Source organism: Thamnophis sirtalis, unplaced genomic scaffold (genome assembly GCF_051295495.1).
Source record: "Thamnophis sirtalis isolate CommonGarterSnake01/CBP01778 unplaced genomic scaffold, rThaSir2_p1.2 scaffold_11, whole genome shotgun sequence".
In the NCBI taxonomy this organism is placed as follows: Eukaryota; Metazoa; Chordata; class Lepidosauria; order Squamata; family Natricidae; genus Thamnophis; species Thamnophis sirtalis.
The window spans coordinates 44,080,337-44,093,115 of NW_028261391.1; the positions used below are offsets into that span (position 1 = coordinate 44,080,337).

At 37.9% G+C, this 12,779-nt stretch overlaps 1 protein-coding gene across 1 annotated transcript in view; it reads left to right on the forward strand.

The window, feature by feature from the left end:
• The window catches only part of HPSE2 (heparanase 2 (inactive)), a 144,426-nt gene that overhangs the window by 109,049 nt on the left and 22,598 nt on the right, over positions 1-12,779 (forward strand). The window contains exon 6 of the mRNA XM_087725702.1: positions 9,951-9,998. Within this exon, the coding sequence (XP_087581828.1) occupies positions 9,951-9,998 (48 nt within the window). The remainder of the gene's footprint in view (positions 1-9,950; positions 9,999-12,779) is intronic.

A 12,779-nucleotide genomic window follows, 5' to 3' on the forward strand; every position in this document is an offset into this window, starting at 1 on the left:
AACAGGAATATGATATCTTTTCTTGCAATAGGAGTAAAAAAAAATAATTATGTTCATTCTAGTTTTGTGATATATGTTTTAGCAACTAAATCTAAAGGAAAGGAGAACTGCTAGTTTTTTAGTCAAAGCTGATCCTGTGCACTACGTCTCAGAGCTGAAGGAAGGACATGGGATGATTGAGCATTCCCTCTCTCACTTTCTGATTGATTTGGCATACATGTAAGATGTTTCAGTCACTGTAAAAATGTTCTGGGCCATGGTGAAAGGTCTTATACATGCTATAACCAAGATCATAAGCATAATTACAGTTTCACTTAGTGAACACTTCAATAATCACAAAGTTGAAAAGAGAACTACATATAATTAGGTTTTTCTTCCTCAATATCTTCTGCTTAATGGACAGAATGTTGTTGGGTTTTTTGTTTTGTTTTTTGTTTTGTTTGGTCCAGACTTTGAAATATACATCGATTTCTACTATTAGGGAATTTTAGAGAAACAGTAACCAGAGATCAAGATGAAGAAAAATTTACCACAGATTTTATGAGAATAAGCTCCAAGATGTGGCCCGTAAAACAGAAATGACTGTTTCCAATCACTAATAATTCTGCTGATTTCTTAAAGAATTGTAGTCCTATTTCAATGTATACTAAGAATAACTGATGCAGTTAGTTTTCTTGCCCATGTATAATTATATTAATACGACTCTAAACCATGGAAAGAATCCATTTATTTAACCTCAAAGATTATGAAAAAGGAGAAGAAAGAAGGCTACATGCTACAGGAAAAAGTACATCAGTATATTTCATTAAAAGGGGAATCTAGTGAATAAGTTTCTTTTTCTGTCTAAACATACACAACAGGCAGCCTAGGCTAAAAACCTGAAGTGTGTGTAAATGATGGTGAGTAAAGGTATACTCTCTAAAAAGGACTGGCTATGCTTTGTGCCTTATTTATAATGACACTGGCTTCAACTATGTATTTTGTTTATGACAAAAGTATCAATGAATTGAACACTGTATTTTCACTTTTAAACAGATTATTCGCTTTGATTTGCAAAGTAAAGTTTGTGCAATTGAATAGCCAATAGTTCCTGCATAACCTTTTTTGGTTCTTTTTTTTTCCTTCAAAATTTGAAAAACTGCTAAGATGCTTCAAAGAGTGAAGTATATACAATGTTAGACGATAACAACCAATCAGTACAGCACAACTTTGGATTCAGTTGCATCAGTTGAAATAGAAAGGGTTTCCTGTAACTCAAATGCTAGAAAGTATGCTTGAAAGTACAAATGTATGTGCATGTGGGTGTAAATACAACAAATAGGCCTATTAAAGTTGCATTTCTGTATGTATTTTTTTGCTGGGTCAAATTTTATTGTATCTAGATAATTTCTTTACTTATTCTGCTTTATTCTTGGTTTCAGTTGGAACACTTGCACTTGAATAAAAATATAAACCATGTTTTGTGGTTGAGAATTTTAAACATGAACAGGCCCCACATTTTAGAAGGCATTGGAAGATTTTGGGTCCATAAACTTTCCCGCCATCACAACAGTCATACATTCTTTGAAATGAGATATGTTCCAGATTTTTCTCCTTACTTTCTTGTTCTTGTTTTGCTTGTTTTTGTTATTGTGGTAAGATGGTAACCATTTCCTTAATGGTTAAAAAGTTTGTGTATGTGTATGTGAGTGTGTATGTACACTGTATACACATACACAAATACACACCCACATGTGTGTGTATGTATTTATGTGTATACACACACATATGTATACAATATATACAGTGCATACCAGTGCTGGGTTCCTACCGGTTTGGACCATTTCAGCCAAACTGGTAGTGGTTTGGCAGCCTGGGTCATTGGAACTGGCAGTGACCCAGGCCTGCCACGCCCCCGAATTGGTTCTCCCGGCAGCACATGTGCAGAAGCATTTGTATAGTACTGCGCATGCGCACACAGCCACATCAAGCAAACACGACCACAAGCGAATTGGCAGTAGCGGCTGCCAGAACCCACCCCTGGTGCGTACATATATATATTCACATACAGTGTGTGTGTGTGTGTGTATTTGCACATGTATACAGTATATTCAGTGCATACATACACGCATACATACAGTGTGTGTGTGTGCGCATATATAATGAGAAAGGCTTTTCAGTCAGATTCTTAGTGTATATACTTTTTCTCAAATATGTAACATAGTGAAGCAAAGTATTCGGCTTGCTGTCACACTGTCTACCTACTTCCTAACTTACGTGTCTGACCTTATAACAAAAAATTCCTTTGAAGTATCTGCATCAAACAGTGGGCTTTCCTACCAACGGAAGTAAAAGTAATAAAAAAAACTTTAGAAGTGTGAAAACAGGGTGAAGTACATTGCCAACTTTCTTGTGTTATTGATGTTTGACCATATAATAAAGATGAACACATTTAAAAAATGGTTTTCGTATAAGAGAAAACATTATGCATCCCTGAAATAAGTGTATCATCTTTATAGTTTGTGCTGTCAGATAGGTATGCAGACTACCTTGACAGTTTATTTGATTTAAGTTGCCTCCTTTGAAGGGAATGTTCATGTTTATGATCTTTTTTTGCATGCTTTAAAACTGCAGTCCCAACCTCTGTTAAGCTGTAGCCATTATCTTACTAACTGGATATCTTATAGTTGAATTCTTCTAAAAGTCACCATATTTAGAACATTTAACAGATTCCTTATAATTCAGTTGTGCAAGTGTGCATTTCTGTGGTATTTTGCCATTTTTAATATTCATCAAATAATTCATATTATATCATACATTGTCACAAATATATCTGCATTAATAAGTATATCTAAGATATATTTTTCCAGCCTTGTGTCCTCCAGATGAATACTTCCAGAATTCTCAAGCAATATTACATACGTTATAGTCCCATAGTTTGATGGAGAAATTGGGGAAGACTGCTTTATGGGGAAATGATTTTTCCTTCTCTAGCCAAATGTGGATTTTGAGAATGGAATAATGGAAAGAATTAGGGCACAGACAGATTGCTCCATCAAAGTGCTATATTTCAGTCTAGAAAAAGTGTACATTTACAAGTGTACAAATAGCATACATTTTACTATCTGCATTATAAACCTCCATTGTGCATTAAGGCTGGCATCAGCACTCAAAGCCATGGAGAAGCCAAAAATGAACTCCCTGTCTAAAATAACAAAAACACTCCAAAAGATGGCCACATAAAACCCCATGTTAGGAAAAGTATATGAAAACCTGTAATGCACATATTAGTGACAAAACAAGCAACACACAATGATAAAATCTAGTTCCCTTTCTTGGGTTAGTTCAACTGTTTCTCATCATAGGACTAATGTTCTTTCAAAAGTTTTAAAAACTTACATATTTTTAAAACGTACATAAGGAGTATGGAATAATAGACAAGCACTTCTACAGAAGACAAGAATTCAGTCTACCCTCTAGTGTCTAGCAATTGGAGGAATAGGGTCATGCTTGTAGGACAGGTCCCAATTTCTGTTTGAGTCATCAACTACATCAGGGGTGTCAAACTCAGGGCCCGGGGCTCGGATTCAACCTGCAAGGTGCTTAGATCTGGCTCGCAGGGCCACCCTGAAAACAGCGAAAGACTGGACTGTGGTTCCTCTGCCAGTGAAAGCGGAGCTCGGGAGGGTCATGTGAGCCTTCCCAAGTTCAGTTTTCACTGGTAGAGGGTTGCAGGAGGCAGTCGCAGGTGAAAATGAAACTTGGGACCCTGTTTTTTCTGGCAGAGGGCTCAGGCCACCACCTGCACCCCTGACATGAGTGATGTCAAGCTGGCCACGCCCACCCTGGCCCCCAAGGTCAAACACGACCCTAATATGGTTCTCAATGAAATCAAGTTTGACACTCCTGAACTACATCATTGATAAGGTATGCTAAACCATTTAAATGGTAAAAATTGAATTGGAAGAATAGTAAAAATAGTAAAATAGTAAAAATAGTTTACTTCATTATTTTTAATCTGGAACAGCTGTGGTTGACTTAAAGTTATGATTTTATGATTTTAACTCTGGGGAAAGTGGTTGTGTCAGGACTCTCCGCTAAAAAGCCACAACGTCATCAACAATAAAAGCATTGTAGATTATGCATGTTCTTGGAGATTCAATGCTCTTTCATATATATACACACGATTTGAAAATCTGCAGAAGAAACCATTTGCCCCTTGCCCCATACACCCAGGAAATAATTTAAATCATAAAGCTTATTTTAAAGCCCCAGTCCCCCTTAATCTTCATTGGGTATTGTCAGATGGAAGATTACTAATATTACCAATTAAAACATAAAGTGCAACTATTTCATCTTTTAAGAAAAAATATGGAGGAAGCAGTTGGAATCATGAGAGGTTATAAATAAAAATAATGTCATATGAATCCCCTATAAAATTCCATTAACACAATAGGGGAGTTGCTGAATAACAACAGTTAGCTAGAACAGGGCTGTCAAACTCATGGGCCACGTGCATCATGCACTGGCCATGGCCCCGCCCGGTTTAGCGAAGGGGGAAATGTCCCAATACGTCATGTGATGATGCCATGATAACGCAAGTTTGACAGCCCTGAGCTAGAAGCACCTATAGTGAAAGAGAAATTAATTTCAGACACAGACCACTTTATAGCCCACACTTTTCCTTCTGTCACATAGAAATAATCCCGTGGCAGTCTACTAGAGACTTCTGTTTTTATTACTTGCAGGTTGTTTTACCATATATGAAAATGAAGAGAGATTCCTCAGTTAACCTGCATTATGGTTTAGTGCCAAATTATTTGCAGGACTGCATCTCTCCACAGTCAGCCTGACCACTTTAGTTGAGCAAGCAGAAGCAGCTGGTTGTCTACAGTTTTGGGAGGTTTGAGAGGCTGAAGCCTGGAAATATTTTTATGCGATGGGCCTGGCTCTCTGGAATGACTTCCCATCTGCCTTTTGGAAAAAGGTTAAAACAGAGCTATCCCAGAGGGCTTATGGGGTCTGATGCTAAGGATTTTTTTAAACTTTATTTTACTGTAATTACAATGTGTACTTTTGAATATTATTATATTTTGTGTGTTATTGTGGACAACCAAAAGAGCAGCATGATATAAATCTGATAGAGAGTTAGAGATAAAAATGTGCTACTGTTAAACCTGCCTAAAATACATGCTCTAAAACTATGAAGTATTTTTCTAGGAAAGTTCTTTTCATGAACAGTTAAATTTAATAGAAAACAGTAGATGAACGCTGTCATTTGTGCATGTTTATTATTCCTATAAGGTGTGAGATTCACTCTTTTTTTCTTCTTGTTACATAAAATTGACTCTACCTGTCCTTCATATGAACAAACATTGTACTATATAAACATTGCTGGTTTTTTTTTTACATATTGCAAGTATTATCATTGATATTAGAGATTGCCATAAATTTCTTTCCCAAGATCTGACTGACATCGCAGACATTCAGATATGTTCTGAGACAGTTCTCCGACCATTCGCTAATTCAGAGCCCATTTTTTATATATTGTATGCTGTAGAATGTTGATATATGACAAACACGGAAGAAAAACAGATGTGGATCAGGAAAGAAAAGCACACATCAAAGAATAACTATCAAATGCTGGGGAAATATCTTGTAGCCCAAGCAATTACTTCTGATTCTTGCAGAAGAAGGGGAAAAAACTCAAAAGACTGGAAAAGAACAAATGTGTGACATCTATATTTAAGAAGGAGAAGTTGAGGAGTTATAGAGTAGTTAGTTTGACTTTTATACCCTGGAAGTTATTAGAATGAACAATAAATCAATCTTTTTAAGCACCTGTGGGAAAACAGGGTAATTGCTAGTAGCTGGCATAGATTTATGAAAATGACAACAGGTATAACCAATGTAGCAGACTTTTGGCAGGGAATTCTTCAAGTATATCTGGCCAATATCATAGATATCATACATCTTAACTATAAAAATCATTTTACACATGGATCATGGAAAAGCAAGAAGAACAAAATAAAAATTTGAAGAATTTTTTTTTAAAAATTAAATTTTAAATAAATTTTATTTATTTTTTGTTTATTTATCTAAATGAGCCACTCATCCCATAAAGCAAATGACTCTATGCAGCATACAAGACTAAAACAATAAATACATAAAAAGTTATCATTAACAATTTTTAAAAAATAGGAATAAATTTTGGAACAAGGAAATACATAGAAGAAGGGATGTTAATAATATAAAGCTGCTTAATTAATTCATCCATTCCCTGGGGAATAACCAGGTCTTGAGGGATCTTCAGAAGCTTAGAAGCAATGAGGCCATTCTCACGTCAGATGGAAGAAGATTCTACAATGCAGGTGAATCATAGCAAAATGAACTGCCACCTAAGGCCCACCAGATGGAGCTTCTTAGACAACAAAATCCATAAAATGACCACTCTTTTGGATCTTGGGGAACAGGCAGATGAAATTAGATAGACACCACTCTTCAAATAACCTGGTTCCGTGCCATGAAAAGCTTTCAAGATTAAATTGGTGTTGGAAACAAATTGATAACCAATGCAGCTCATGCAGCACTGATGTATATATACCACATCTTCTTAATTATAATCAAGGCTTTGAAGGTTCTAATTGGTTATAAAACCTTCTCAATACTCTATGATTAAACCATATCTTGAACAGTCTTAGGCTGACTTCTTGTTACTGGCCTTTTTTCCCCTAGGGTCAGAATTGCTGTTGGCACATAGAGAATAATCCTTAAAACTCTTTTAAGAATTGAAATAATCTCAATTATTGGTGGAGATTGGGTAAATTTTGTCTCAGGACCAGTATTTAAGAACTCTGTTTAACTTCCCTACTTTTCTTAAGTTTGTCTGCAGTTTTGAGGTTATCTGTGCTTGACTAAAACTAAAAACTGAAATCGGCACATGAAGATTTACAAAGTATTGCGTATTTATGTTTGGGTGTCAAAAATTATAAATGTAATTGTAGATAAATCAAATGAAACTAAATCAATTGGCTACATCGTTTTATGTGGAAGAAACCCCTGAGCTGCAGCACAACCAAAAGCCTCAGTTACTACTGGAAGCCCCAGCTGCCCTAGCAATATGGCACAAAACCCACAGCTGCCTTAGGAAGCTTCACAGTCCAGCCTTCATCTCCCCAGCTACTGACCAAGTGAGACCATCTTTCCCAGGTCTTGCAAAAAAGAAATCCTTGTGTAGCCAGGAGCTGCCCTGGCCTGTTTGATCAGTAGCAGAAGCAAGAAGACTGTGAAGGTCAGTTAGGGCATACAGAATGCAGGGTGCACAGAGGGCATAGATGGGGAGTAGATGTGTGAGTGGAGGAGTCGAAGTGTTCCTGTGGTCCTGAAATGTGGGTGAGTTATCAAGCACCTGAATTTTGATCACATGACTTTAGGAGCACTGCAATGTCTGTAACATCAAGAACTGGTCATAAGTTCCTTAGTTTAGCACCACCTTAACTTCAAACAGTCTCTGAACAAATAGTTGTAACTCAAGGGCTACCTATATCTCATCGGGGAGGATTTCAGGTGGATCTGGCCTATAGGTTATCCCAATTTTAGAATTTGGTTAGAAGGTACCACTGTTTCTGTATGTGTGCCAGAAAATAAATGATACAAAATATGCAAGGTAGATTGTGTTCTTTTTTGGACTGGTATACTCATTTTTCCTATAAAATTGCATTACCAAGACTCAGGTGAATGAACACATAATTCAGTGCTGGTAGAATTAGTTCACGTTGACTATTTGATATGGCTTTCCCCTTCCAAATACTGCTTTTATTATTTTTTTAAAGAGTCTTCTGAATTTTGTAAATGGATTGTTACTAGGGAACTGTCCAAAGAGTAAAATATTACTCTTTGGAAAGGGGCGCTATCTATAATATGATCCAATGATAATAATATGGTCTAATAAGTTCCAATGAGCACAAGAAAATATGTGGAAACTCCTGGAACTCTAATTAGATATTGGAAAAAAGCAAAGAAGGGAGAGATCTTCTACAGCTCTACTATAACAGACATGCTGCGAAACAGCTGAGTGATGGCACTTTCTAACAGCTGAATGGGAATTCCAATTCTACTACTGCTTTGTGTCCACCTCTACCTTCACTGCTGCTTCTGTTACCTCTTTTCGTTGATCCAGCTACTACTCCAATGTCCAACACCAGAACCACAAGACAATTCCAGCCATTCCACTCTGCGATATATTTGGACAAAACTCTTATCATTTGACCACTCACTCAAAGATCTCAAAAATAAGACCAGCAGAAACTATGTTGATCTACTGAAAGTTGGGAAACCCCTTCTTTTTTTGTCCCAAAACATGAAACTACCAAACTTTCCAAATCATTGCAATCTCCTCAGTCCACCTTTCACAAATCCCCTCCTAGATACATTGCCATGAGAAAAAAGAAAAATGAAATTTCCTCTTAATATTCTGCCTGAATTGCTTCATTTTGGGAATGGTTCCGATTGAGGAGGGGAGATATGAAATCTTTCCCCCCTGCTATGCAGGGATTAGTACTCTACCCACTCGTTTAAAATCTGCAGGAAGAAATCCATTGATGGAACACAGCATAGTATTATCAGTATGAATTAGAATTTAATAGTGAATGACTGGCATGCCACAAAAGTAAATTATTTACTATCTAAATTATCTGTTAGCAAGGCTGAAGCCATAAATAAGGCAGGGTTAGTACTCTTCATATTTTTGTGCTGAATAAATGTATCAATACGATGCTATTGCTGATTCAGGAAAACAATTTTATTTCAAATTTGGAATGAATAAATGTGTGTGTGGTTAGCAAGTCATGTTAAAATCACCATTGGAACTGGAACATTGTGACTCATAGTATGAGTGCAACTCACTATAGCATGTTTCTTACGTTTTCACTCTCAGTATTCACAGTTACTGAGATTGTATTACATGACTAAACTAATTGAAAGAATTCCCCATGATTAGCTGTGCTTCCAGACTTATTTGTAATTCTATCCATCAGTGCACATTGTGCAATTGCTCCATCTTTTCTTTCTTAAGGGATTCTTTATAGTGAAAAAAACACTGGTGGATTATAAACAGAAGACAATAACATCTGGTTCTCGCTATAAAATTCCATGAACTACATGTTGCGATTGCGTAATAAATGGCAGATTTTGTTGGGAAATCTCTGCAGATTTCTCAACAATTTTTAAATGGAACACAATTGGGAGAGTCTGCCAGTTTAATCCACGCAGCAGCATTGGGGAAAGAATTGGAAATCTTTTCTTCTGAAATTGTATCTTTTTCCTTCCAAAATTAGATGTTGTAGTTTTGTGATCGGAAAATGCTAAGGCACTTTCAGTTCTAGTTGTGAAATCAAATCATTCCATATATTTTAGATAGCCATGGCGTCACACACTTATGTATACTTAAGTATTTACACATATTGCTTTTGCCCACTTCATAATCTGATACACATTTCCCAGCCAACTGCTAGAGTTGTCTCTCTTGCCTTTCTCTAAAAATAGTGCCTGTTTTAAACCATATTTGGTGGGAATTTGAAGACTTGCAATTCCAAAATATTCATAAGAAGCCATGTTCAGAAAACTATTTTAAGAGGTTGTGATTTTAAGTACTATAGCACTGATTGAGACAGGATTGCTGGCTTAAATTTATTTAAATTAGATTTTCCTTTCATCGAAAAAGTGTATTCAGAACTGAAGTAAGCATGAATATTTATTCCGTACTGAATTTGGCTCATTTATTTTGAAGCATGGCTCTCACAAAAGTGTAATCATTTGGGGTATTTGATAGAAGAACTATCTCATTCTTGGATTTTTTCAAAGATAGAGGGACATGTGCATATGTAGGAAGTGTGTGTACATGCATGTGCATGTGTACACATGTATGCCTTTCTCTTATGCCCATAAACTTACCTGCTTTCTGTATTTCACAGGTTCATGAAGGTGGCAGGGCACATAGTGGATGCAGTTACCTGGCAACAGTAGGTATTCCCCCCCCCCCTTTTCCTCTTTCAATGTTTATAAAACAATGATCATAATAAGAAGCTTGGGTTGACAGGGTCTTCAGAGAACTCTGAAATGTATTCTCATTCTGTTCTTTCTGTTCAGTCTTTTGCATGAAAAAAAAAGGAAGAGTTGCCCTTCTAATTAAGTAAAGCCAAAGAAATTCAGCAGGTGACAATAGATTACATACTCCTGTAGTTTAGCACAGTGTTTCTCAACCTTGGCCACTTGAAGATGTCTGGACTTCAACTCCCAGAATTCCCCAGCCAGCAAAAGCATTTGCTGGCTGGGGAATTCTGGGAGTTGAAGTCCAGACATCTTCAAGTGGCCAAGGTTGAGAAACACTGGTTTAGCAGAACCTAAACCATAGGTGTAGATCAATCTTGGCATCTTTAAGACATGTGGACCAATTCCCAGAAATTTTGGGAGTTGAAGTCTACATATATTAAAGTTGCCAAAGCTGAAAACACTGGTGTAGATAATCAGCAGTCATTAAGTTGAATAATAACTTTCAGCATCCTTCTTCTTTAGTATTGCTAGCTGGGACTGCTGAGCTTTGTTATTCAGCTATCACCTCTCTTATAGTGTTTATTCTGACTATAGAGCAAAGAGACTTCACGTGAAGATTAAAACAGGCTATTCAACAAAGCCCTAGCAAGCCCCTGGAGTACTTCATATTCAGGTAAGATGGTATTCTAAAGAAAGTTCACATTGGAAGTCAGCTTAGTTTCCTGAATAATTAATGGTTTATAGCAGGGGTTCCCAATCCCTGATCCATTGACCAACACTGGTCCGTGGCATGCCAGCAACTGGTGCAAACAAGCAAACCCCCATCCATGGGATGCAGGCAGCACAGAAAACCACACTCCCTCCAGTCCGTGGAAAAACCTTTCTTAACAGGACCAATCCATGGTGCCCAAAAGTTTGGGGGCCACTGCTTTATAGGCCAGCAGGTGGGTCACATTTACCTGCTGTTGTAAGGAACAGCTTGTAGGGAAGTGACTGAATGTAGACTCAGTGCTGAGCCAGTGGGCTTCAGAAAAAAAGTAGATGGAAAGAAGCAATTTCTGCTTTTTCTATTGTTTATCTGAGCAATAATGTTTCACTATCCAGTGATAACACAAGATATTTTCTGAAAAACTCACGTGCAGCATTTACCAAGACTGAAGGGATTATTGTTACTGAAGGAAGTTTGATTGGATTATATAGTAGAAATCCTGGCTATAGGAATTTAGAAATGCCTTAGACCCGAGATGACGAACCTATGGCATGTGTGCCACAGGTGGCACACAGAGCCATTTGTCAGGGCACGCAGGGTGTTGCCCTGTCAGCTCCAGCACGCATGCATGCGCTGGCCAGCTGACTTCAGCCTTTTTTTGAGGCCATTTTTCGCCCTCCAGAGGCTTCCCTGAAGCCTCCAAAAGGCGAAAAACCAGCCCTACAGGCAAACTGGAAATTCAGGAATGAACAGAAGTCACTTCCAGTTTGGCCGTAGGGTCGTTTTTTGCCCTCCAGAGCCTTTAGGAGTCTTCCCTGAAAGCTCCAGAGGGCAAAAAATGCCCCCACGAGCAAACAGGAAGTGACTTCTGTTATTCTTGAACTTCCGTTTTGCCTGTAGAGCCAGTTTTTCACTCTCCACAGGCTTCAGGGAAGCTCCTGAAGCCTCCGGAGGACCTTCGGGGTTGGGGGTTGTTTTTGGACTCCCCAGGCTCCTAGAAAGCCTCTGGAGCCTGGGGAGGGCGAAAAAAGAGTGCCAAATGTGTGTGTGTGTGTGTAAAATGCTGGTCATGTGCATATGTGCACAGAGGGAAGAAGCATGCACATGTGTGGCATGCCCACGCACAACCCCCCTTTCGCTTCCCCCGCTTTTGGCACGCGAGCCAAAAAAGGTTCACCATCACTGCCTTCGACTCTATGCAAAGTTATTGCTCTCTGAAGGGAGCATTTTCCAAATAATATCATAGTTATATTCATAACAAACTATGGCAACTTAGGATAATATAGGTTCATTGTTCACAGTATCATATACCAGACTGTTGTAGGCCATGGAACCTTTTTCATTAGGGTACTTTTCTTCCTAACTTTCAGAAATATGGGAATACAGATTACTTTCCCAGAAAAAAAACACCCCAACATCTATATAATGAGAATAAGTCTGGCTTTTAATGAAAATGTCACTGTTGGCCACATGTTGACTTGTTACTTATTGCTAGTATCACATGTTTTATGATTTTAGGGTGACTGGCAGAGCATTTGTGAGATATTTGCTCCTGAAAAATGTATCATGAAAACTGTATCATTTTATAGGTGTTGTATCAGTGGAGTAAGAGAATATTTGATCATCTAGTATAGAAAAATTATTTGAAAGAGTCCATTCCATGACCAAAATAAAGAAAAAGCAAAATGTGTAGTATTCCAGATAATGAGTCTGTGTCAGTGTTGGATTCAAATTTTTTTACTACCGGTTCTGTGGGTGTGGCTTGGTAGGCATGGCATGGCTTGGTGGGCGTGACTTAGTGGGCATGGCAGGGGAAGGTTACTGCAAAATCCCCATTCCCTCCCAATTAGCTGGGACTCGGGAGGCAGAGTATAGATGGGGGCAGGGCCAGTCAGAGGTGGTATTACTACTCAAAATTTCCAGAACTGGTCAGAACCTGCTGAATACCTCTGGTCTATATGTCAAGGTGGTTTGCAGCCATGACCCTATCACTGAGATCAAAATAATCTAGATGTTACAGTCAGTATCTTTTTCCAAGTTC